Source organism: Polyodon spathula, chromosome 13 (genome assembly GCF_017654505.1).
Source record: "Polyodon spathula isolate WHYD16114869_AA chromosome 13, ASM1765450v1, whole genome shotgun sequence".
Taxonomy (NCBI): Eukaryota; Metazoa; Chordata; class Actinopteri; order Acipenseriformes; family Polyodontidae; genus Polyodon; species Polyodon spathula.
In genome coordinates, this window is record NC_054546.1 from 14,793,902 (window position 1) to 14,820,890 (window position 26,989).

At 36.9% G+C, this 26,989-nt stretch overlaps 2 protein-coding genes across 8 annotated transcripts in view; one reads left to right on the plus strand and one right to left on the minus strand.

The window, feature by feature from the left end:
• Positions 1-2,629: 2,629 nt before the first annotated feature.
• Positions 2,630-8,778, plus strand: LOC121325792 (cyclin-dependent kinase 1-B-like). 3 transcript variants are annotated; one of them, XM_041268834.1, is made up of 8 exons: positions 2,630-2,701; positions 3,485-3,538; positions 4,100-4,256; positions 4,579-4,702; positions 5,022-5,192; positions 5,571-5,734; positions 7,972-8,113; positions 8,346-8,778. In XM_041268834.1, exons 2-8 carry the CDS (start codon positions 3,502-3,504, stop codon positions 8,460-8,462), a joined length of 912 nt encoding a protein of 303 aa, XP_041124768.1. In that variant the 5' UTR covers positions 2,630-2,701; positions 3,485-3,501; the 3' UTR covers positions 8,463-8,778. The 3 variants fall into 3 exon arrangements, with proteins under 3 accessions (XP_041124768.1, XP_041124770.1, XP_041124767.1); XM_041268836.1 differs by having other exon boundaries at positions 2,658-2,864; XM_041268833.1 differs by having other exon boundaries at positions 2,695-2,713.
• An 8,508-nt stretch (positions 8,779-17,286) lies between these two features.
• Positions 17,287-26,989, minus strand: part of LOC121325978 (rho-related BTB domain-containing protein 1-like) — a 48,010-nt gene continuing 38,307 nt past the window's right edge. For all 5 annotated transcript variants that reach the window (XM_041269088.1, XM_041269086.1, XM_041269089.1 and 2 more), the window contains 4 exons: positions 24,961-25,111; positions 23,660-23,748; positions 23,025-23,130; positions 17,287-19,584 (listed from right to left, as the gene is read on the minus strand). In XM_041269088.1, coding sequence (XP_041125022.1) covers positions 19,415-19,584; positions 23,025-23,130; positions 23,660-23,748; positions 24,961-25,111 — 516 coding nt within the window. In that variant the 3' untranslated portion in view covers positions 17,287-19,414. The remainder of the gene's footprint in view (positions 19,585-23,024; positions 23,131-23,659; positions 23,749-24,960; positions 25,112-26,989) is intronic.

Genomic DNA, 26,989 nt, shown 5'->3' on the forward strand with positions numbered 1-26,989 from the left:
ATAATAAGAAATGGCAAGGAATAGTTTAATGAACATTGGATAGGTGATATTTATGTGTTTAGGACCTAGATGAGTTGTCACTATAAAAAATACTTTCTTGTGTTTGACATATGTAAAAATTATATGTGACATACCGATGGCCATATGTGCAGACAAAGAAACGTGTACATATACCCCAAATGTGATACTCCCAATAACTAATGCTAAATAATATTAGTACCAAGTTTCATCGCAATTTTAATAAGTGGCTTTCCAGTGGCTGTTCAGTTGAGAGACTGCAAAGATGACGGTGTTCAAAGGCCACAGTAAGACAACAAAAAAAATTATTTCAACCATTGTCTTTCCTATGTGGAGTTGGTTTACTGTGGAGATCAGAAATATATTCCACCTGCAAGTATTTTTTCAACTCCTAAATACCTGTAGTTCACAGTGAAGAATTTTAATGTCACATTCAAGTGAGAACATTGCCTTAACAAAACTTTAAAAAAGCAACTCAATTACAGTGAAACTATAATTTATTGGTCACCATAAGCAACTGAAGGTTACAGGGTGGTTACTTAAGACAGACGGCTGCTTATTCCAGATGACTGTCATTCACCTATATTGACAAATACAATGATTGCTGAATTTACTGTACGATAGACTAAGTACAGTGCATTCAGGTTTCACTGGATCCGAGCCATGAAATGTCACCAAGTACAAGGCACTTGCACATTGTCAGTGATTCCCAGGAGTTTTATACAACATTTGTCCACTAGATGGAGTACATCCAATACAAACACTGTGCTGAACCTGTCGGAATAATAGTCCCTAAAGGCACAGGGAACTCTAATTCAAGAGGGTGATCCTGCACCAGATTTTTGAAGTGTCTGACATACTGTTCTAAGGAATGCATTTTTAGGTGAATGCTGAAAATATCAGTTCTGTACTAATATTTCTGTACAGTTAAAGACTTCATGATTGTATTACTGATCATACTTGCTCTCAGCCTCTGATATATTCTTCAGAACGGCAAGCTGGTAAACAGATAACATGGATTAACCTGAATACATTTATTTATTTGGACTTCAGTTTCTTTGATGCCTTAATATCAAGGTTGAACTGTACTGTGCTTTTTTAAGATGCTCTTCAGTTCTTGTTGCCTGCTGTAGACATCAGCTTTTAAAAGTTAAACAAAGGAGAGGTATGCATGAACAATTGCAGGCTGCTATTGTAATAGCAATTTGCTTGTAAAATAGCAACCTCTACAAACACATTTTATTTTTAGTACAGACAGGAATTATTTCCAACAATACATTCCTTTCAACAACAATGCTATGAATACTTAAGACAGACAGAGCCCAAAAGCAGACACATGTCAAGCATCCAGTGTATTGTTGCAAATATAAATTTAGCATTTAAACTAAAGCAATCTGAAGTATTAATCTGCATTTGAAAATGACGGGCTTTAGTATTCTCCTTTTTTTATTTTATTCATAACACACCAAGCATATCCCTTTATTATGAATGTGACATGCTTTTATGTGATAGTGAACTAACCTGCTGCTACAATACTGCAGCCTTTCACATGGGACCCTGGACATCTGAAGCAAGAATTCTTTCAACAAAAGAAAGAATAAAGTTATTGTTGAAAAAGATCATGTTATGTTTCAAAAGTTCACACACTGTCATTCTAAATTACACCCAACTGATTGAATCAGTAGTGAGGATTACCTGCATTGGTTTCTTGGTTACTTACAGTACAGCATGCTATGGACCCATACCATGGCTGTAGAACATTGTTACAAGGGGATTAAAGAAGAAAGAAGGGTACCTGTAACTTGCTGTGTCATGTTATAGGTGAAACCTCATATCATAAAGTGTCAGTTCTGTTTAGGTACCCCAGTGCTTTATTTCGGTGGGGCAACATACTCCAGGGACCTGCTCCCACAGCAAGATACTGCTTGCAGGTCACGGTTACAAGCATTAAAACAATTTCCCATCGCAATTCTCACCTTGGAGAAGGTGTTGTTGGTTCAGGCTTTTTTCAGTAACTGTTGTTCATTACCTGCATAAAGACAGATTTTTAAATCACCATCAACAATTGCTGCAACATTGCTTAATGTTTTTCAGAGGCCATGTTTAGAACTGAATGAATTAATAAACACACACACACACACACACACACACACACACATATATATATATATATATATATATATATATATATATATATATATATATATATATATATATATATATATATATATATAGAAACAAATTATACATTTGCTTTAAACTTTGTTGATGTATAGGCTACACCATGTAAACAATAAATGTTTGTTCTAGTTGTACATAAAAAAAATCTACAGGAGCTATATTTCAGATAAGTATTGTTTGTGGCGTTGAAAGGATAAAACAGTACTCAATTAGAAATAGTCAAATTATGGAACCGACCGCACAATATCCTTCTACAGAGAGATCCTAAAATTGTACTCCAATGTTGTTTTTTTTTTATTTTCGTCGCCGCACGCGTCTATTTTAATCGGCGCGTTTTAAAGCCTCTCTCCCGCGCCTGGGCGGCTACGTTCTGATTGGTCCCTTTGAAAGTAATCGAGGTCCATGATTGCTTGGATTTAAACTGCAGCAGCGCCGCGGTCAGTTTGAAAGGCATTCATTCAGTTGAGAGACGGAAGATTTCAGAAGCAGCCGTGGGATAAGCGTATGTTTTTATGTAGCTATTCCTTTTATTGTTTATAATGTAAAATATTAAAGTCATTGGACTATGCTTTCGGCGTATCTATATAGTTATCTGTCTTGAAAATTATATCTACCGGTAATAATACTTGTTACGATTACTTCTGGGACTGAAGTCTATACTCTGGGTACGCAGGCTTCCTTTTCCTCAACATGTAATGCATTATACTGTAAATGTTTAGTTAGTTTAGTTTTATCGTTACATTGTTGTATTTAGAGTTGTACAGCTGTTGTATAGACTGCAACATAATCTGAAACGAGGTACGCCACGTAATAGGGTAAAATATAAACACAGTATATTACAAAGCCGATGTCGTTTTAAAACAAATTGAAATAGTCTGATGACTTATCACGACACGGTTACGTCGTGCACTGGTAGTATTCCAGGCCTAGTCTTGATGGGCCAACAAATACCTTACCAAATTCAAATACAATTATTGCCCTTATTTTTTGTCACGATGTTTTAGCGGTCAGCTGAAAATAACTAAGTTTAAAGTCGTCCTCCAGCCATTGCTGATAGGCACAGTTTGTCAATTCTAAATTTAATATTTTAGTAATGATCTAGATTTCAGCGCGTTATGTTTTTGTGCTGTCATATTTATAGGGTTGAAGGGAGTACTGAATTTGCAAAAGATTTTAAGCTCAAGGCAGCAAAACCGAACATTTCGTGATGCATGACAGTTCTGTGACAGGATTTAATTTTATTTATTATTATTATTATTATTATTATTATTATTATTATGTGTAGGTTTAATTAGAGGAAGCATGGACGATTATGTGAAGATAGAAAAAATTGGAGAGGGTGAGTATCTACAATGGTTGTTCAAGTTACTGTTTCCAAAAAAAGTTTTATATCTCGAATGACATAGGACCAATAAGGTACCGGCATCACTGTCTTCATGCGAAATTTAATGAAAATGTTTCAATAAACAGTAAAGCTAGCTGTCTGCTAACTCCTCATTACACGTTAAAAAGTGCTAGTTTTGAAAACATATGGTTCAGCGCATCCAATATTGTGTAAACTGGCTGCTTTGGTCTGCTAACTGCATTTGACAAGCTATCACTAGCAGCGGAATCTTTAACAAGCTGGGGCCAAAACTGCAGACTACCAAAATAGTTGAACGTTACACTGACATTTTACATAAAACGCTAAGGGTATACATTATGAAATATTGTTATCGTAGCTCTGCTCTTGTTTTGCCAAAATAGCACTATAATTTTGCTTGTTTTTGATATGTATATCCAAGCATTTGAAGGTTTAAGGTTGAATGATGGTTACGATTTTGGAGTTTAATCTGTGCAAATGATTTCGCTAGTGGTAGATATCCATGCTGAGAGTGCTAATGTTCTCCTCTTTGGATAGGTACCTATGGAGTTGTATACAAAGGCCGGCATAAGGCAACCGGTCAGGTGGTGGCCATGAAAAAAATTCGACTTGAAAGTGAGGAAGAAGGTGTTCCCAGCACAGCCATCAGAGAAATATCTCTACTTAAAGAACTACAACATCCCAACATAGTTTGGTGAGTTATAATTGAATTACTACAGCATGTTAAGGGACTAGGGGTTGCTTGTGGTGGGGTGAAGCACATGGGCTTAATTTATGTATAGAATGACTTTAAATTTGTCAGTTTGTTAAAACAATGTAGCCTTTAGTATTGCAGCCTAACACTAGATTTAGCAGTGTAGTCATTAAATACACATTTCCTGTGGGATAAGTAAAAAAATATTCTTTGAAAAGTTGCTGGAAGTTTAACACTATAGAGCAGCCACATTTGTAACATAGCCATGCTGACCCTAATGCTATCTAACAATAGGTAAATCCTAAATTTAATTTCTGTTCAGTCTTCAGGATGTGCTCATGCAGGAATCAAGACTCTACCTTGTCTTTGAATTTCTTTCTATGGACTTAAAGAAATACTTGGATTCTATACCTTCTGGCCAGTACATGGATCGGATGCTTGTAAAGGTGTGAGAAGTGCTTTGATTCATGGCCCTGTTACCCACCCACACATGCCATAAGAGATCGGGTCGGCTGTACATATGAACTTATACAGCTGGGCATATGCCACCGATTTGCAGTAAAATTCAGATTGGTTATTTGTAAAATGGCCCAATAAGCTAACCCATGTGTTATCTAAACCTACGTACCTTACCTTTTACCTGTAGGTTTAGTTATTCCTTTCCTACCCCAGTATTCATTGCATGTATAGTTCTTGTTTTATTTTAATAGTAACAGTTTAAAGACAAATCAATCTGGCTAATTTTGTCTTTCTCATTTTCTACAGAGCTACCTTTACCAGATTATGCAAGGGATAGTGTTTTGCCATTCTCGAAGGGTTCTTCACAGAGACTTGAAGCCACAAAACTTGTTGATAGACAATAAAGGAGTAATTAAGCTGGCAGATTTTGGACTGGCCAGAGCCTTTGGAATTCCAGTACGAGTTTATACTCATGAGGCAAGTGATTTTATGCATCTATGCTACTTACTATCCTCCACCACCCCACCCCCATATTGGTGCCTTGTTTGTTTGAATCCAACTGGAAGATAATGTTAGTCTCGTTTTGAGTTCGCTTCATAATACGCATGGTACCCCAAAGTAACACCTGCATTGTCATATCACATGAAACGTGAGCGCTCAAGGGCAGAAGTTGCCAGTTACTTCTAGTACAGCGGTCCGATCGAGTGAATAGCTGTAACACAGTAAGTTCACAGGTTTCTTGACTGTCATATGTTCCATTTCAGTACCATGGTAACGTGCATATTGTAGTGACTGGTGCTGAGATCTTATCTTTACTCCGAATGCTCGCAGTAAAGGTTTTCTGCCTCCACTCAGGTGGTGACGCTGTGGTACAGAGCCCCTGAAGTATTGCTTGGTTCTGCTCGTTACTCTACACCAGTAGATGTATGGAGCGTTGGAACAATATTCGCAGAGTTAGCCACTAAGAAACCCCTCTTCCATGGAGACTCGGAAATAGACCAGCTATTCAGAATATTCAGGTATGATTTTATTTAACCACAAAAAATCAGATTCTAATATTTGGGTTTGATTTGTGGCTGTTATGAAATGGGATTGTGGCTCTTTATATGCACACCAGAAATCTGTTTACATAATTACTCTGGGCTACAGTTATGAAAATCAGAGGTGTCAGGGCTCGCAAAATGTTGGTAATGGTACTTGCCCTTCAGGCAATCCATTTGTAGACTTTCGGTTGTCCAAAAAAATGTTAAGTTGCCCATAATTTGACCTATGGACTGTGATTTGTACAAAGTACACTATACTCAATATAGGTACAGTAACTCAGGGTTCATACACTCTTTCAACATCAAAATTCCATACTTTTTCCAGACTTCCATTTGTTTTTTTCCCAGACTTGTGTTTTAGTTAGTTTCTACTAGTTTTTTTTATAGTTATACATATAGGCAGGCAGCCACAGAGCATTATAGCTTTTTGATCCAGAGCAGAAGTTGCTCCTGGTTTTCTAGAAGTATTTGTCAGAAATCTGGAGGTGCATATCTAGGAAGAGACAACGTCAACATACCTGTGCCAAAATAGGCTAGTATAATGGTACCAATAGTATACTAAAACCAGACAATTTTGGCACAAATATACTTGCAGTATATTACTTTTTTGTAAGGGATGATACTGGATTCTGATCCAAACTTCTTTATACCCTCTGTTAAGTGTTGAACACTATGGGAAGTGAAAAATAACAAAAATGAAATAACAAATGTGCACACATTATATATTAATATAACGGTGTCGTATATTAAACATACAAGTCAAATACTAAATACAGTACACCCACACTATAACAACCCTGTTTGGGTCCAAAGCCTTTGTTCGCTACAGTAAAAGGACAATCCAAAACGAATATAAGCTGCTGGAGTAAGTTAAGGAAGTCCCCTTGGATAAAGGCATTAGCTAAATTATTAATAATAGTACTGTTTTATTCTTTGACTTTCTTTATTGTAGTATTTGTCACTACTAGTGCTAATAATAATACCATGAGATTGTGAATAGAAAGTATTTGTGGCATGCTGCATCCAGTATTCTGGCTATATCCTATTCGTTGAAGAACACAGTACAATTTTACCCTTCGTTTCACTGGAGCACTGCAGACAGTCATGTGATACATGCCAGTGCACTGACTAGATAGGATCGCTTGAGTTGTCAGGCGTGTTTCACGGGGCAATCCTCGTGGGATTTGGTCACAAGCAATGTGTACGTGTAAGTCACCCCGGAAATCACTCGAGCATTACCAATGAAAAATATTGATTCCTCTAATCCTGTTTTACCGGGGTGATCTGTGAGCGGAATCTCAAGTGAGAAACCGCTGTTTGACTAAAGCACAGAACGTTATCTTGTTAGAGTAAAAAAATCATGTTGCCCGTTGGGCAAGCAGCCAAAAAAAACCACTGTTGTCTGACCAGATTTTTTTGGTTGTCCCAGAACGTCGGGATAGCGATTTTTGCGAGCCCTGGTATTCATTTTGCATCTCAAATCCCATTAACACCACAAAGTCACATCAGCCTCAATAATTGAACTGACTCGTACAATCTATACTCTTAGTAGCGAAGGAGACTTCATGTGTCACTGTGTGCTGCTTCTGCTTTGAGATTGATTTCAACAGAACCAGTAATTCTGTGGAAGACTGCTGTGCTATGAATGGGGGAATCTTTGTGCCATTTTGTTACCCATGTGTGCTGTTGTCACAGGATAACATGACTTTGAATCCCAGTTAAAGTTAATGGTGGGGATTCCACTTGTCACCCAGCATAGAAATAAGGACCAATATCGTACACTGCATCCATGAGAGAATTCTGTATTCGGTCATTTGACTGACATTGCAGTATGTGTTGCCTGGGGTAAATTTAAGCCATGAATCGGCAATCAAAGATTAAGGTATTTTTTCAGGCCTTGTCATTGTAGTTCATAAGGCAACTCGCTTTACTGTGTTTTCAGGTTTATTATCACCCATTAATGGGCATGAGTTTGTTACTTCATCAATGGAGTACAAAAGTTCATGGGTATATCCTTTTTATCTGGGTTATTGAGAGGCTGTTCCATTGTTAATGGGCGACATTGTATGTCGATGTAGTGGAATCCTAACCTGATAGACTTGTAACGTTTCCACCTAATATTATTTTTCCCGTCTTGGGTACTTTTAGCCTGGTTTTGTGCAGGTAAACTGTCTTTGAATACTGCTTCCCAAGTTCTTCCTTCACTTTGACAGGACCCTGGGAACGCCAAACAATGATGTTTGGCCGGACGTGGAGTCCTTGCCAGATTACAAAAACTCGTTCCCCAAGTGGAAATCGGGAAGTCTGTCATCCCTTGTGAAAAATCTAGATGAAGACGGCCTGGACTTGTTAGCGGTAAGAGCCTATGCATTTTACAATTGTTTGTTTTATTTACTTAAGGGGTTAAAACATTTTGATCTAGAATAAATACATGTTTATTTGGGCTTTTAAATCTGCTCAGGCAAGCAGTGCATAAAGAGATACCAGTGGATTAATTTTCCACAAACATTTGCACAAATACTTAACTGTCCAAGTTTGTGAAATGGGGCTCTGTGTGTTGCATTTTCTTATGTTATGTTTTTTGCAGAAAACGCTTATTTACGACCCTGCAAAAAGAATTTCTGCAAAGCAATCCCTTAATCACCCTTACTTTGAGGACCTGGATAAAACTAACCTGCCTGCAAACACAATCAAGAAAGTCTAATTGCCTTGGAAAAATGATAGCTGCATCAATTTCCATTTCCTTTTTGTGAAATCTAACAATAATGGATTTATGTTTTACTTTAGATACTTTTCTTTCAGTCTGTATAAATGTTTTATTTTTCCTTTCTCTGCACGTTAACCTTTTGGGTTGTGGAGTTAGTATTGTATGTGAATTTGTGTAATTGAACACTTTCTGTAAATACTTTTGTGTTCAGATTAAATTGTGATGTGTACTACTGCTGGAAAGCAGTGTATATAATTTCAATAATAAAGAGCACCTTTTGAATTACCAAAATACTAAAATGCAATTAAAATGATACCTGTTTTTGTATTTATTTATGTATTTAATACTTTAACATACAATTGTGTAATAAAATACTGTTACCAAACCCAGGTATTTCAATGACTGAAAAACTACATGGTAAAAAGATACCATGGAAAATGAGTCACAATGTTAAAGTTGATACCTGAGCACTATTTTTTTTATACTGTAAACAGGACCAGAGTTCAGCTCATTAAACTGAAGGATTTGACCTCTGGTTTTTCTGTCAGGATGTGGTTGGGATAACAGGAGTGTAGAAAATGAGAAGGCTGGATTATGAGATGAACTGCCCTGGGTATTTCAGGCTTTTTCAACCGGTCGTATCATGTGTAGTGTTTGCTTGCTGGGATAATTAAGGGCTTTATTCAAAATTGATCAAGATAATATTTAAGCAAGTTGTGTAGGTTTTCCAAGTTATACAAGCTGTATGGTCATTTGGTTTGTGTGTTTTGCAAGATAAGTCTTGGCACACTTGACCATAATTTACAATTAGTTCAAAATGATCCTAATATACTGATTGGGACTCAGATTTTGCATGTGTCCTGTGTACAGTTATGCAACACCTCTAAGTGTCCTCATCATGTGTGTAATTTAGTTTTTCAGATCAGTCACATGTTAAAGGAAATTAATCAGTTGTTTACCAGTCTTAAACTGCTTTTCAACAAAGTAGAACAGAGCTGAGGGAACCTGCAGAGAACATGAAATAAACAGTTTAAAGAATTACTGCTTTAATTAAGAGGTTTAAGATATTGCTTTCTTCAGTGATTCTTTTATCCAGACAAATGATGAAGCCTGTGGACATTTCAACTTTTGACGGGTGCTTACAATATGATATATAGCAATACATCCTTATCTTCCATCAGCACACATGCTTCTGTGCAGCATTTGTGATTATAACAGTAGCATGCATCCCCTCCTGTATTCTTTAGTATGTACTATAGGATGACCTAAATTTAATCTCAAGTGGTAATTATATACACCAACTGACCACTTTATTAAGACCTGTCCACCTGATTGGGTTTGGCATTGCTGTTGTGTGGGGCTTGTTCTGGTTTACCCTGGGTCCATGCATTACTCTGAAAGCACAAACAAGTGCCGCAATTTAAACAAAGTTGCAGGTCAAGTCCCCCCAACAATGCTGCACTTGTACCCTGATGGTGACAGTTACCTTCAAGGCATCCACCGTTCCAGAATTCTGAGCAGTGGTAAAAGCATCACAATAGAGACTTCAGATATCTTTTATGGTCACCATAATCCCCTAATCTCAATCCAATGGAACACATTTAGAAGAAACTGGAATGTCACTTGTCACTACAATCTGTCTCACCAATTGCACAAAATATGAAAGACATGGTTGCATATTTATTGTATTACTATTTATTATATTTTTGTGGAAAATTAAAATAAAAGCACAGTTTAGTGAAACTCCTTTTTTTATTATTACGGAATGCTGTGTTTGTACTAATGTAAAGATGTATAATACACACGGCATGCACGGATCAACATTTTGGAATTATGTTACACTGCAGTTCTTTTGCTTGACCACTAGATGGCGCTAATATATCATAGTCCTAGGTACTCACAAGTGGAATTTATGAGGAAAATTATGACGTGGGACAAAATATGTAAGTTTCTTCTCTTTCAATGTGCAAGATATATGTTTTACATATTTAATACAAATGGCATTAAATATACAAAAAACACCAAACAGGTCATCAAAAAAAAAAGGAGATATATTGTCGCTGCTTTGTTTACATTTCTGTTATGCGTCTCTTGAGTTTATATACCTCATTCATACCCATCCTGCTGCCGGTAGCAGAAGGAGCGCGGTCACAGAGTGGCCAAGAAGCTGAAAGAAGGGAGGGGCCTTGCGTCTGCTGCTAACATGAATTTCGGTAATGTGAACAAACTGGCAAGCCAACAAAGCCGGTGAAGCAGAGTGCACTGAATGATGAACTATGGAAGAATATAGCAGACAGTCAGACACAGCAATTCAATTTTTGTATAACACTGAACATGAAACTGAAACCTTACATAAACCTGTAAGTGTACATTTTAGAAAGGGTAGTATCTTAGATTGATCCCAACATGTGTTTATCTTTCAAGAATTGGGGAAAAAGCTATAGAAACACCTACCATAATACTGTCAATAGCGTAATATAGCGCCACCATACAGCGGCAGAACGTCTTCGAGCTGCTTGACAATCTGCATGCTGTTCAAACTATTCTGTAGGAATACTAACCTGTTCCTCAATGCTTACTGCCTCTAATTCCCAGCTGAAACCCCTCTGTTCTATAGGTTGTTTGTTTTAAAGCAAACACTTTGTCAAATGTGTGCATTGCAAGAAAGTAATTTGCGTAACAAATTATTCAGTTATGCCATCTATGTATATGTATATGACATCTGTTGGTAGTTATTTTCCTATACTGCAGAGAGAGGCAATACTGAAAAAGTAGTTTATTCAAGTTTTTTTTCTCCATTATTTCATTTTTAATTCTCACACCTCAGACAGTAGCTCTGCTGCAAAAAAAAGTTTTAATGGTTTCTTCCTTTTAAAACATGACATAATAACCTGCAGACAGTTACTGTAATCATACATGGAAATGTGTTAAACATTGCATTTTAGGAATAAAAACATTACAAAATATTATAAAGGTCTCAGTAATATAAAACATTATGTGAGGGAAGCTGTGGAAATTATCTACCTAGAAACAAATCTACAGTGTGTGTGTATTATATATATATATATATATATATATATATATATATATATATATATATATATATATATATATATATATATATATATATATATATTATTGGTATTTATTTTGTGTTGTGTGATTCTGGAAATTTGAAATGTCAGGAAGTACTAACCTTAGTGTAGCACAACTATATTGTTGTACATGTAGCCCCAGGCTGATGTAAAATTAGGAATAAAAGCAAGTGCCTTTTTCATATTGGAGATTGTAATGAACGTTATGCAGTTTTTGAATAAAAAACAATTAGGGCTGTTTTAGCTCTTCATAAACCACGTCTGCACTAGTTCTTAATCTTGTAGAAATTGTTTTATATGTCATCATATTAGCTAAACACATAAAAGTTTGCCCCCCCTCCTTCAAAAGTCTACAGATGAAGAGACATCTGCTATGCACTGTTCAACGTGATACAAACTACACCACAGAGTTATTTACAGCAGCAAAAACAAGCCGAGACAGTCTGTTTGAGAAAACGGTAACCTTCAAGAAAGAAAAAGGATGGATTACAGAATTTTTAAAACAGAGCATTGATTTTGTGGCGTATCAGTACCAGTGCAGGAGCCCTGTTATTCAAATGACGTGATAAAGGACAAAACTTTTTTTGAAATTGTGTACTCAGTAACTCTGTGTTTCTGGAACTATGTTGGCAAGAGCTGCTGTGTGGTTGACAATAGTGTATCGATTGGATTGGTGCTTGCCATTATTCAAATAGTCAAACTGTGTACAATGAATGAGATTCACTTCTGAGAGTTATAGATATTTTTTCAAGTACATATCTTGAGGTCTGGGATTGTATTTAAAATACAATCATGACTTTTGCATTAATCAGTGAATAATCATTAATCACAACTGGTTAATTGCAATGAAAAAAACAGTTTTCGATATGCAGTATAACACTGGGAAGAAGTGTCTGCGTCTAGTCTGGTATGTTCTATTTCTTTAAGAGTAAGTAATTCAGATGTTATTTTCACTTCTTTTTTACATTTCCCCTATTGTTTACCGTCATTCTAAATCGTTCCATGCTTTGTTGCTCCAATATAGAGTTATCTTTGTTTTCAAAACCTACCTTTACCTGGCTTTGAACTTGCTTTCACTTTGTCTGGGGAATCCTAAGTGGCAGGGTTGAACAGCCTTCAGCATTCTATTCAAATCACGTGACACTGTGACCACCCTGCCCCAGCTATGCACCTTCCAGAGCTGAAAGGTCACAGTGTCATGTAATTTGAATGGAATAATGAAGACTAACACTTTTCCAGACAGGCTCAGAGCCACGTAAAGGTAAACTGATAACTTTTTAAAAAAAATTTAGTAGTTGCCAATTATTTTTTATTATTTTCTCCCAATTTCCAATTATTATTTTTAAGCTTGGCTCACCGCTACCACCCCTGCGTTGACTCGGGAGCGGTGAAGACAAACACATGCTGTCCTCCAAAGTGTGTGCCATCAGCCAACCACTTCACGATGCAGCCACCTAAACCCCTAAACTGATACCTGATGTTGGAGCAACAAAACCTAGAACCACTAAGAAAAAACAAAAATATATTGTACATTAATGGAAATGAGCGATTTTTATCAGTACACTGACATAAATCATCAGGGAGTTAAACTTTTAAATTCCTGTATAGTCTGGGCTAAAATGCAGATGTATATTTTGAGATGCTGATTGTTGGAGTTCTGAATCCCAAACTTTAGTAAACAGATTATATCTAATACAAATCAAATAAACTAACATGAAATGGAAGGAAGAGAAAGATGAAAATGAAGCTAAGCACTTCACAGAATAATCAGTTTACATAACATGGCTTTATGCAAAAAGCACAAATGTTGTTCAGTATATAATTTATACAGCAGCATCATGGGGACAGGTGATAGCACACCCTACTGCCTGTATAATGTTGCTGACAAGAACATATTGAAGCACAATAGTACAATTATAACAAAGCATGCTGTAAAATAATGGAACGCTTTTATTTGCTCACACATTGTCATCGCTCAGGTAACTGGCCTAAACCTCTGGGAATTTATTCAGATAAAACCATTCCAATAAGTTTCCATCTTCATTATGCAGAGTATAACACAAAACTGCACCTTATCCCAATATAGCACCTGCATGTAGAATGTATTTTAATTTATGTTAATAGACAGCCTTCAGTTGTGTTTGTAAAGCAATTGAAGAGCAGAATTTCTGCCAGTTCATAATCATAACTGGGATGCAGTTTAAACTAGTTTGATCTCGGCCTGCTGAAATGAACAAGACAGATTTCAAATCTCTTTAAACTCAGTCCCTGAAGCATTACAAAAGGTTTTATGCCTCGTTATTTTCCTTTGGCAGCAGATCTATATCAATACAATTTTAATCTGACACCTAACCTATTAAGCTTGTATTGTCAATATAGGCTTATAATAAAACAAATGTTTTAAACTATGGGGTGCTTATAAGGAATTGCCACGTTTTCACTGTATTATTTGCAGTTTTCCTATGTTTTTTCAATAGTTACACAATGCATTTACCATAACTGACCATGCTTTGCTATGTTTGTACCATATGTACCATACCTCTCTGGGCTTTAGAATGCTCACCTATGCTTTATCAGGCTTTCACTATGCTTTATTACACATTGCTATGCTTTTACAATTGACAACTTTTGTTAGGGCTATACCTTTAAATTGCATAATCTAACTATAATGTAATTGTTTAAGGGGAACATAGTGTTTTTTTGGCACTCTGCCATTACTGTCCGGAAGCTGAGAGGCACAGCAATGTCCACCCCTGGAATGATAGAGATTGCAATTCAACAAAAAATCTAACAGTGAAGCTATTAGTGTTATAACAATACAAACAGTGATGCATGCATATTCTGATTTATAATACTGTGGATTTTGTAACACCCTACTAAATCTTTTTACAATATATACCCAGTTTTCAAATGAACTGGGTGGAATATTTGTTCATCATTTTACCTCAGAAAATGGTGACTGCCAAGACTAGTGTCACATTGAATGTAATACCAGCATTGACAGTCACCACCAAAGAAGTCAATTTTGGGGAGGAAAATGTGGTTTGCTTGACAGTTGAGTTCTGTCTCACAAAGGGGGTTCCTTTGAAGATCATTCAATAAGTGAGGCAAGAGCATTATTTAAGTAAATACACCAGACTGTGGGAATAACAAGAGATTGAAAACTGTCCTGATTACTCATACATCTGAGCCAGAAGGACATTGTTGCAATAAATAACAGTGAATATATAATGGGGTATATTCAATTGATCTCAATAGTGGCCACAGTGGCCATTTAAATAAGAAATAAGGACCAAACCTATCATTTTACTTACTTTTAAAAGACAAAGATTAACTTCAGATTCAAACACACTGTTAGAGATGGTGGTTTTCTCAAGTCCCCCATATTTTAATGATTTAAATGATGGAGGTATTTAGATCCGCCATGCTTGAGATCAATTGAACAGACCCCCAGTGTTTTTACATATTGGAGAAAATTACTTCACAATAACAATAAAAGGCCTCATTTAGGGTACTAAAGATCTGTTTTTATGATAATTATGAACATTGCTGGTCCTGAGTGACTCACCTGGTAATGAAATGATCAGGTGGGATATGCAGGGCGAGTCATGCAGTCGAGCATGCTGCCTAGCCATGGCAAGTTATCCATCTTGGCTGGGGGGCTTTCCTCCAGGGGGCGGTAGATCTCTTGACATCCTATGGTTAGGGAACATAATTGGGAAAAATAATCTGACACTAAAAGAAAGATTCAATACAGTACAAATTGACAGAATTAGTCTTGTCCTATTTCTGAAGTGAGAACCCTGACAGCTGGGAGAGGTCAACCACAAGATGATAGCCATTAACCCCATTGATAGAGGGATGCAGCTGTAATTGAACAGTGCGGTACAGAGCGATTGGGACATAACATTAGTGAAAAGAAGAGCAGGCCATCAGAGGCGTCTAGAATAGCAACAGTATCAAACCTTTAAATAACAGCCAGATTCTTCAATTGAAGGCGTATACTTTAAATGTGGTGTAACTGGAAGAGATTGTTTAAGAGAATACCAAGCAAGCCAAACTCTTACACAAATAAAATATATGAAGAACATAGTGTTTCTTAAGAGTGCTTTCAGGGCAGCGTTAACCAAGTTGGATTAAGACGGGAAGGTAAATAAGGATAATTATCAATCATATGATAATGATCCCTTACAAGTTCAACACACAAAGAACAAGTGACTGTATGTATTTCATGACCAAAAATATCTGAATAAGATACTTATTAACGCTGATCTCAGTTAAAAAGTATTCATCTATAACAGAACACCTTATTTGTATTCATGGGTCTTGTTTCTCTAACACAAACCAGGCTACTTATGACAGGTTAGGTTTCTGGGGATCTTTCTGAACCTGAGGCCTTGACCCATATTCATGATCTTCTCACTTTAAGCACACTTAAATGTTTTGCAATCATCTAATACCCTGTTCAAATTACTGTAATGTAAATCTTCCGAAGTTTCAGCTAGGAAACTCTAAATACAACTGTAAAAATATAATTGGATTGATTGATTGTTTTCAATCCAGGTCAATTTAAACCACTCTCTTTGCAGCCTGTGCCAAGCCCCATCCTCCTACTTACTTTAAAACTAAATGCAGCTATCAGTGATATTGCCTTATTATTTGAATTCATAATTCTAAATATGTATTTCAAAAAATGAAATTTCCTCAGTAGTGTTGAATTTATTTTAAACCAATCTCTTGCTCAGGTACATAACCTGTTTATTACTTTAATGCAAAAGATATAATTTTACAGATACCACTGAAATCCCAGCAGAATTCTCAGAAAGCCACTTAATCATCTATTAAGAATCAGAGATTATGCTGTAGTGGTCAGGAGCTTAATTGGGTAGCAGTAAATCTATTAGTTTGACAGTACTTGTGTCTAGAAATAGCTGGGATGTGAGACTGTCCTGTATTGAGTTCCAGACATTATTATTTTTAAGTAGACAGGGGATTTGAGGCACAGAAATAATGGAGTTGGGACACTAGGAAGAGCAGTGGGCTAATTCACTAGCATTTCATCAGCTTTTCATGCCTAGAGACACCACATGACGACTTCAATGCAAGTACCGTGTTTTAAAGAGCAAATACTGTACATTAAAATTACATTTTCATATGTTTTTTTTTTTTTTTTTTTTTTTTTAATTTTTTGATGTTACCATACATTTCATGATTTTTGAGATTATTCAAAATCTTATTGGAGTTACTCAGATACTGTGCTTTTTGAGAAGTCTGTTAGGTGCTAAAAAAAAAACAATGTAAATGTATTGGATTTTGGGCTGTCTCAGTTGCTTCTAAATGATGCATCTTTTATTTCCTGCATCGTGGTTGTTCAGCATTAAAGCACCTAAATATGATGAGAATGGCCCAGAAATAGGCCACTCTGCTATTTTTGATGTTGAAATGAATGTGAAGGGGATCATTCAAGGCAGTTTATATGCAGCAGTTACAGGCTCCTATTTGGCTCATTTAGTATTCTGGTACTCAATCTGCCAACTTAGTTTTTTTAAGAATAGTTTTTGTAGTTCTGCTACTGGCCTACTGACATCATATGTCACATGAACCAGTTTTTCTTGGCTGTTGTTATGGCAACCAGAGTTAACTTGATAGTCTGCCTGAAAAATGCAATGCGTCGAAAACTCAAAACAGATAATATACCTAAATAAATAAGACACAGCACATTCAAGTTAAATGAATAAATTTATTAAACATCATTTTCTTCAAAAAATAAAAAACAAACAAACCAAAAACAGCTTTTAAAGGATAATGACCAGCAAGATCAAAGGCCTTTGACAGCAGTAACCAAATGAACCAGCCACTTGGTTTTAGCAGCTAATGACAATACTTTTTCATTATTACTCTGTATACCAATTAGTAACAATAACATAGTCTCTAGTAAATATGAGAATCTAAGCACAGCTTTGGTTCACTAACAAAATCAATGTACCATACAAATGAAAGCATATTTTAGCATTAAGTTCCCTTTAGGGTTTTCAAGCCATATGCTTTCCTTAGCAATGGAAATTACTACATTTTGGAAGTGGACACTGCAGAACGACTGACACAAACATCTACTGCTTGTTTTATACTGTTTGTTGACCTACAATTAAATAGCCAGGAATGCACTTTGAAAAGCTTATATTTCTTGAAAGCACACAACTGGAAATTCAGTTTATATTTTCTACATATACACTGCAAATGTTTATATGAAAGTACTAGTTAAAAGTACTTTAAGCTTATGCCATAAACTAAATCTAAATGGAGCACACTGCAACATTACATGAGCAAAGATTATCAAGGAAAACCTAGCCTGACCCAAGTGATAGCTAAAATTAGTTGCAAAGAGCAGGTTTAAAGTTATATTCTTCTGGTTAGGTGCATATTAAGTTAACTCTGAACAAATATATACAAAGTCCTTCTAATTATTAGAGATGAGTCTCTTAAAAGCTGGACAACATAAGTTACTAATGCGCTACAAAAAAGAATATCGTAACACTTGTACAAAAATAATTTTCAACTTTTCCATTAAAATTACTATTGTCTCCAGTTCAAATGTACACGTATTAATATTTGGCTAATATGATGGTATCAGAGACAATGGGCCCTATTTTCAAACAGATGAATCTTCTTGTTATTGCGGTAAGTGTTTCGTAATTGGTGTCACATTTGTTTTTAAATTTGCCACTGCTATAAACGACATCACTGTTACGGCAATTCCACATATACAGCAGGGACACACGCCACTACTTCCACATTTTGCATTAGTTTCAATTATGTTTTCTATACTTTACGCCTAAAAGAACCACACGACATTTAAAAATTGTGTCACTTTATGAAAACAAAGCCCAACAACGCTATATATTAAATAAATGTTTAAACTTAGCAAGTTTATTTTGTTTGGCAGCACCTATGCCAAATACAGTCAGAAACTGGGATTAACCCATTACACGATGTAACGCGGTAAGATAAAGTCCAACTTCAGAACTACACCTGACATAACATTTTACCAGGTCTGCTTTTAAAATACATTCTAATGGATAGAAGGTCCAATATTTGGGTTGGATATTTATTGCCCAAACAGAGTTAAATTAATTTAAAACACCCAAGAACAGCAGCATTCAAAAAACAAAACTTACAAAATTGCTGAAGACCAATGCCTCATAATAATGGCAAGATATGCCATATGCCAAACACATACAGGGGTTAGATAACAGACCTGTCATAACATTGTCAATAAAGCGTGGGGCTAATAATGGGCAGCCAGGTCAGTGCTGAATGAATTTAAGAGAATAAGATGATTGTTTTTGACAATGTCCTTTCTGAATACAGATGTAGTCTTACTAGGAAGGAGATGCAGATTTTCATTATTACAGAATGGGATTCCATTGCAGTGGTGAAGGCATGACTGGAGCATCACAAAGCTAGAAGTATTGGACGTCATCTGCAAACCAGGAAACCCATTCATGCAAGAGGAATAGCCTGTTCAGAGCTCACAAAAGTGTGTGCTACAAACTGCGGGTATTTCTTACAGGTTTTTTTTTTTTTAATCCAACCCCTGTACAATCCTCTTCCAACAAGTATTGGGAGTCCAAATACTTCCTGGAGGGTAGTCTATATTTATTTTCTGGCTTGCATTGTATTTACTCAAATTTGTGCTTTGAACCCCAACCAGGTCAATAATCAATGTGTGTTAAGTTCAGTGCCTCTACATGTGTTTCTCTTTTTGCTTCTTAAATATTAAGACAAAAATACTAGAAGTCGTAGAAATGTCATTAATGCACACAATATTGAGGCTTGTTGAACATCAGCTGCTGCTCAGGCAACTGCAGAGGAAGTGCTCCAGAAGCACCACTTGCGTCGGGAATGATGCTTGTTCAGCACAACATCTTCCTTCTCTCTCTCCTTCTTCACTCGCTGATAGTGGTCTTCCTCCTTGAGGTACCAAACAGGAGGCCAGCGGTGCTTCTCGAAATACTCTTGATTTTCTATGTGGTGGAGAAAAAAAAAAAAAAAAAAAGAGTAAAAAAGTGACCAGAATTCAATACGCTCCTGTTGTGCACAACACCCTTGACCATTAGTGCGAGAACTGCCCAATTAACGTATTTCTTCGAAGTAACGCTGCCCTCGAATTAACGCCTCACTCAGATATCAGCTTTTTAATAGATGCCGCCCTCGAATAAAAGCCGTTCTCGATAAAGAAACGTAAAGGTATTTTTTTTTTCCCCCACCCCTACTCAAAAAATAAATAAAGAAACTTGCAACTCTGGCTATGTGCATGTGATGCCCCTGAAGAGACTGCAGCCTCAATCCTGCATGTAATACAAACTAATGTACACACATCTTAGTAAGCAAATTTGATTTTATGCAGCAAAGCAGTCTTTCACATCCCTTTTTTTCCAGCAGAGTTCAGTGCCAACACAGCAGGGGATAAAACAAGGACTGTCAGCTTACCTCATCCTCAGGTTGGATGGAGAGCTTTGCCGGTCACTCTAAGCGCTATCTGAAAGCTGGCTGAAGATATATTCTTGTAGGGGTTTAGTTGTTTTGTTTTTTTATTCAATTGGTATTTTACTCAGTCCTGGACAAATATATATATAAACTTGCTTACTATCTATGAGAAGTTTTAGTTTTGGGTTCTCTTACAGAGAAATTACAAACAAGCAGGTAAATTAGAGTGAGAAAAAAATTATAATAACCGAGTAGGATATATTTTAGTTTTAACAGAAATCAAACCAGATATTCAGGGGTAATATTTTTCGTTAAGAAAAACAACTGCATCACACTCAACTACCGTTCTCTCTCCTCTTCTTGTCCCGCCCCATAGCAACCAATACACTCTCCTTATTCGCTGACACAGTACTCCCACGACCTTCCAACTCCCACCTAATAGGCTCTCGTTGTCAGTAAATCTAATTTATTCAATCCCCAAAACCACACAATATATTGCTGTAGATCGGAGCCTCTCATGGCGGTGCTTCTAAAATGCCTTACATCATGTAATAAAATATTGCAGCGTTTGTAAATCATAGCATAATTTATAAAGGTCTTCCTCGTATAATGGCCACCCTTGTTTAAGGGCTGCAGTCACTTTGATCAATTTAAAATAAAAGCTGCGGTGCCAAATTGAAGTAATAGAGTATTTTACCTGTATTTCTACCCAATTTAGAATGTCCAATTTTGTTCTCTCACCACAGCAGTGAGTGGGTGTCCTTTGATTCCCACGACCAAATCAATTGCCTGTTTACACTCAGGAGTGGTACAGAGCTACTTGCCCCTGAAGACAGCCAGCCCAACATATATCTGCTTTATGCCTGGGCAGTAGGGTCCGCTGCAGCGTGGTGAGGAGAAACAGTCCCTGCCAATTTTACTTTCTAAAATGCTCAGGATTCCCTGTGGAATCCCCAACAAAGATCCCTTTCAATTCTTCTCAACACCTCTCTGCTCTCTGGCCCTTCAAACAGGCCTGCATTACCCCCATCTTAAAAAACACTCTCCTTGATCCCTCATCCTTCTAGAATTACCATCCTGTCTCCATTCTCCCTTTCTTCTCCAAAACCCTTGAGGATGCGGCACATCACCAGCTCTCTGCTTTCCTGTCAAAACATTCTCTGCTCGACCCCTTCCAATCAGGTTTTTGCCCAGCACACTCCAATGAAACTGCTCTTCTCTCTGTCACAAACTCTCTCTCTGCCCATGTCGCCTCCCTCTCCTCTGTCCTAATTCTCCTCGACCCCTATGCTGCCTTTGAAATAGTTGACCACTCTATTCTCCTGTCCTCCCTTGCTGACCTGGGACTGTCCGGCACTGCTTTTGCCCGGTTTTGCTCCTAACTCTCCGATCGCATGTACTGGGTGTACTGGCAAGGCTCACCCTCTAACTTTTGCTCTCTTTTTACAGGCGTCCCCCAAGGCTCAGTCCTGGGACCCTTCTTGTTTTCTTTCTACATCCGCTTCCTGGGTCCCCTCATCTCCTCCCTCATATAATTTCAATGCTGATGATGACCTCTCCTTTCCCCTTATCTCTACCCGTCTGTCGGCCATCTCTTCCTGGATGTACTTGGATCATCTTAAACTCAACCTCTCCAAATCAAACCTTTTCTCCTCCCCGCTTCCTCCCCCACTGTTGATCTCTCTATTTCAATTCCTCTTTAATCCACCACCATCTTTCTCTCATTCACCAAGAACCTTTGTGTCACCGTCAACCCCTCCCTCTCCTACTCTCAGCACATCTCTGCTCTGAGATGCTCCTGTCGCTTCTTTCTCGCAACATATGCAGAATTTGCCCCTTCCTCACCAACAACTCCATGCAGATCATAGTTCAGGCCCTGGTACTGTCCCGCCTTGACTACTGCAACTCCCTCTTGGCCGGCCTCCCTGTCTCTGTTATCTGTCCGCTCCAGCTCATCCAAAACTCTGCTGCCCGTCTTGATATTTTAATATTCTCTTTTTCCTTCCTTGTTTCTCCCACACTACACTGCTGCTCCACTCCCTCCACTGGCTCCGTATCGCGGCTTGCACCCAATTCAAAACTGTTGTAATCACTTCCTCGACCTTTCTGCTCCCCCTATCCAGAATATTATTTCTCGCAACACCCCCTCTAGTCCCCCACCCACCGCTTTCAGATCCTGCTCCTTCTCCACCCTTGCCCCTCAGTGGTGGAACGATTTACCCACAGATATCAGGACTACTCAGTCCTTGACCACCTTCCAGTGCCTCCTCAGGACACACCTCTTCAGACAGCATCTGTAAACCTCACAACTCTCGACTATACTGGACTAGATGGCACCCAATTGTACCAATACTTGCACCATCTTGTACTTGCACTGAATTGCTCCATACCTTACCTTATTCTACTACTGCTCTTAACTATAACTACTTCCTGTATTTTGTAGTTTTATTCTTATAAGCATCTGTATTCACATTTTTTGTAATTGTTCTTATCTGAAATAATTCTCATGCATTTATCGTACTTACTACGTGCTTTTAATGGAGTTTACTCTTATAATCAAATATTTTTACTATAAGTTTAACTGCTCCTAGTCAAATTCGCTCTTAATCTAATTATTTACTGTATTCTTTATGATGCTCTTATTTGAATGTGATCTCATTTTCTACTGATTTTACTGTATTTTATAACTGCTGTTATCTGTAATGTGGCATTTTGCAATGTGATACTTTGTAACAACTGTAAGTTGCCCTGGATAAGGGCGTCTGCTAAGAAAGAAAGAAAGAAAGAAAGAAAGAAAGAAAGAAAGAAAGAAAGAAAGAAAGAAAGAAAGAATAATAATAATAATAATAATAACAATAAGAATAACAATAATAATAATAATAACAATAACAATAACAATAACAATAATAAACCATATTTGCTCAATCTGAATTTGTGAAATGAATTGATTAAGGATTGAATAAGTGTACAAGCTTACCTGTCGATTTTGACTTGATTTCTTTTCGGAACTTGGCACAAACACGGTTGTAGTGGGTACAGATGTGATGCAAGCACCAAGCTCCCAATTGAGTAGCATTATGAAACTAAGTGGGGAAAAAATAGGTGACTTAAGCCATAAAATAGCAATTGTATATGTTAGCAGCAGCTAAGTTAACATATATAATGTATTTCAAGTTCTTGACTCTTTAAATAGCTACATTCCCATTCTAAAATGGTAAGACCTAGAAATTTCAGGTCATAAAACTGCTATTTACAGAACAGTGACAGTTTTCTGAGACCATTTCCTGAGAGTAAATTCTTTCAAAGCACATAATGTAGAGGGACTGCTCAGCACTTGGTCATATAGCCATCAGTACCTGCCTAACCTGAGACTGAATAATAAAAACTGTAGACAATGAGGATAAAATAACCAACAGGATTGAGAAACTCAAAGCATTCATTAAAGCAAAGATCATGTAGTAGAAATTTTAAAAGGTATTTGTGAATTAGAACAATGTGTGCTCACAAAGAATCTATAAATAGTTTTGAGGATCTGTTGAAACTCAATAGAATAATGGATTGAAGCTGTTGGGTATTAATGCTCAGTGATTAATAGTCCCATCCTGTACACACCTGAGCCAGTTCCAAGTAAGTGAGAACTTCTCCATCTATATCTATTCCATCTCTTTGAGCTTTCATCAGGTCGTTCACAGCATATTGTTCTGTAGGAACAAAAAGAAGTAAATGTTAAAGCACTCGCACAATAACATGTATAGAACCAGCTATATCTCCCTTCTTATTCATAAATACAGCCATTAAATCAAAGGGCTACCTGTGACAGAGAGCGAATGAATCCGAGTCAACAATCTCCCTCCCAACCTGTGAGGGCGCTGTATAACAGGAACAGTGTGCCTCGTACTGTTCCAGCCAGCATTAAAATGGGATTCCAAATACTGCACAGTCACCAACAATTATGCATTCACCACCAGCATTGGAGCACCACGAGACAATGAGCCGAGCTTGTATTATTGCATTATTGTATTATTTTGGGACTGCAACCCTGTTTTGCTTAGCTGTGCAATCACACATTGCTGTGTAGTTGCCAGCATTATTATTTGACGGTGCCAAACCGTGATGATTAAAAGAACTGTTTGGACCGTGAACGCTGTGTTATTGTCGTTGTTTGAGCACTGCATCACCTCTAGACCTGTACACTGCTAACCACTTTGCCACAGTATCACATACATTTTTATACATGTCATTTTTACATTTATTTTACAACAGAAAGAAAATATTCGGAAACAGATAAGTGTTTTTACATTTTTTTTTAAACTTTGTATATAACAAAAGCCCGAACTAACCCCTTAGAAAACAGTATAGTGTCTTTCCACACATGTAGCAAATTCCAAATGCAATGGCAAATGTTAATAATATTATTGTTTACCAAGTTACATATTTAATAAGAGAAGATGTATTAAATTGAACAGGCCTAGAGTTTATTACCCCTGGTTGAGGGTCAAGGCAGGGGTAAATCTAGAGACCTGTTCTATTGTAAGGACCTTGTTTCGCACAAGTAAATGAGTGTATAATAATCTCCGGGTACATTGCAAAAGACACTCTTTGAAGTTTTGACTACATCAGCATCTAGAAGTGTATAAAGGCTGTCTGTCTATGTGTAAGTCAACCTTACATTCTTCCACGTGCCGACAGTGGATCTCAATCAAAACATTTTTCACGTTACCGATAGCTTTCACTTTGAATTCACAGCCATGGCGCGGGATGAAGACCACAGACAAGTTTGTGTAGATGCTGAACACGTACTACCGTCAAGCCACACTTAAAACTCCTTTAAAAAAAAAAAAAAAAAAAAGGCCTATTCCTTAAAACTCCCCAGGTGCTCTGGTGTAGGTTGCCGACAAGCTGCTGCTACTGACCTGTCAGAGCTACCAAATGTGGAAGGCACAATCTGTTTGCAAGTGCAATTAACTCTATTGGATCCAGGTCCATGACGGGTGACAGCTGATTCATGTATAAATACTCCAGGACTGCCTGTATGCACGCCTTGCTTGTGTTGGGAAAGTAAACCTGTAATGAAAACATTGGGATATGATTAGGATAACCATTCCATACAATGTAGGAAATACTGTACAACAGCACTGTAAATTCTGACCAACACAGGCAGGCAATGCACAAAAGATACATCTATATACTGTAGGGTATTTTGTTGTGTTTTCCTGTTAGCTGTGTTTGCACAGTAGATGGAATCTGTATTTAAGCCGTTTAAAAGAATATTGCAATACCATGACCAGAAAAATGAGGGTAGGTATTTATGTTGCATTTTCTTAGCAAACAATCCATATTGGACTCTACTGTTAATTTCTGCATGAAAGTTTATCTCACTATCCTGCGCCAAAAATAAAATATGTTTCTTGAAACTGCCATTCCTATGCTTTTACTTATTACCCTAGTGATGCATATTAGGGATGAGTTGGGTTATAGTGGAGATGTCTGTCTTTACAGTGTATGTATGTATTTGGGCACAGAGGTACAGTGTATTTACAAAGGGGGTGGGTGAACACAAAATAAGTTCCGATCTTTCTAATCTTTCTGGTTCTGGTTGTTTTTTTGTTATGGGTGACAATCGGTTAAAATCTAAAATCAGAAAGGCAATGTATCTGCAACTATGCAGTTCTGCAGGCTGCATAAAGAGTGTGATGAGAATCTCATTAACAGTTTTACAAGTGCTGAGATGAGAGGTGTTAATGAAAACGCATTGCTAAAGGGTCCTCAGTTTGTTCTCAGATCTATTTCTGGATTATTCTCAACACTTCATTCTGTAGAGAGAAATGCATTTACATGTAGATTGCTGAAATTAAGTTAGTCTTTTAATTTTATTATTATTATTATTATTATTATTATTATTATTATTATTATTTATTATTATTATTATTATTATTAATATAATATAATAATAATAATAATAATAATAATAATAATAATATTGTATATGGTTATATCTGAGGACATCCTGCCCTCTTTATAACGATTGGATGGCACATTAAACCAATACTTCTGCTCATCGAAAGATGCCAAAGAGATGCCAGCACTAAGCAGGTCCAAGCTTGATCAGGCTTCAAGGTGGTATAGGTTTAAGTCACTGTTATGTTGTGAACAGACTACAATTTTCTTGCAGGTCATGTGTGGCGATTGTATATTGTGACATTTGCATGAACAACCTACAATTATGGAAGAACAAAGCAGAAAGTCATAGTTCCCTTCTGCAGGATGCAGGAAGCACAGCACTTGTACTGGCTTCAACAGAATGCCACATGGAAATTAAATCTAACTCACAAGCTCTAATCTTGTTTCCTTTTGAGATCTACCAGGTTATTTTAGGACTGAAAGTTGAATCACGTTGATGCACATGCTTAGTAGGTACTGTAAATCAACAACATGGTATGCACTGTAGTCTATGGATTAGGTGGAAAACAAAAAGTATGATTTGTACAACATTACAGTAACAAAATCTCCTGGTAACCCTGGTACCCAATCAAATGATCTATTAAAGAAATGTGAGAAACGCTCTTCTGCGCAGTAGAACGTGCATTATTTATTTCAGGCATTATTTTTGTATTGGTTTCCATTGCATAAATACCTTTTATTTTATCATTTTTTAATTCTCTTATATTAATGAATATAAACATGGTCAGGTTGCTGCTTTTGAATGTACCTGGTCTCAAATGAATAATACATCACGCAGCTACAATCATTTAAATAATGGTTAAAGATTAATTAAAAATAATAAGTTAAAAGCAAATCTTGCAATGATCAATGTATAAACAAACATCAGCATGTTCCTGACATGTCAGTGCGTACCTATAATTGGCCACTGTTTATCAATTGCTTAGTTACAATTTCGATAGTGATATCCATTTTCCATCATGTGATCCTTTGTAAGGACAC

Coding starts and splice junctions, on each gene's coding strand:
- LOC121325792 (XM_041268833.1), top strand. Junction 4,257..4,578: donor CAACATCCCAACATAGTTTG/GTGAGTTATAAT, acceptor ATTTCTGTTCAG/TCTTCAGGATGTGCTCATGC. Junction 8,114..8,345: donor ACGGCCTGGACTTGTTAGCG/GTAAGAGCCTAT, acceptor TGTTTTTTGCAG/AAAACGCTTATTTACGACCC.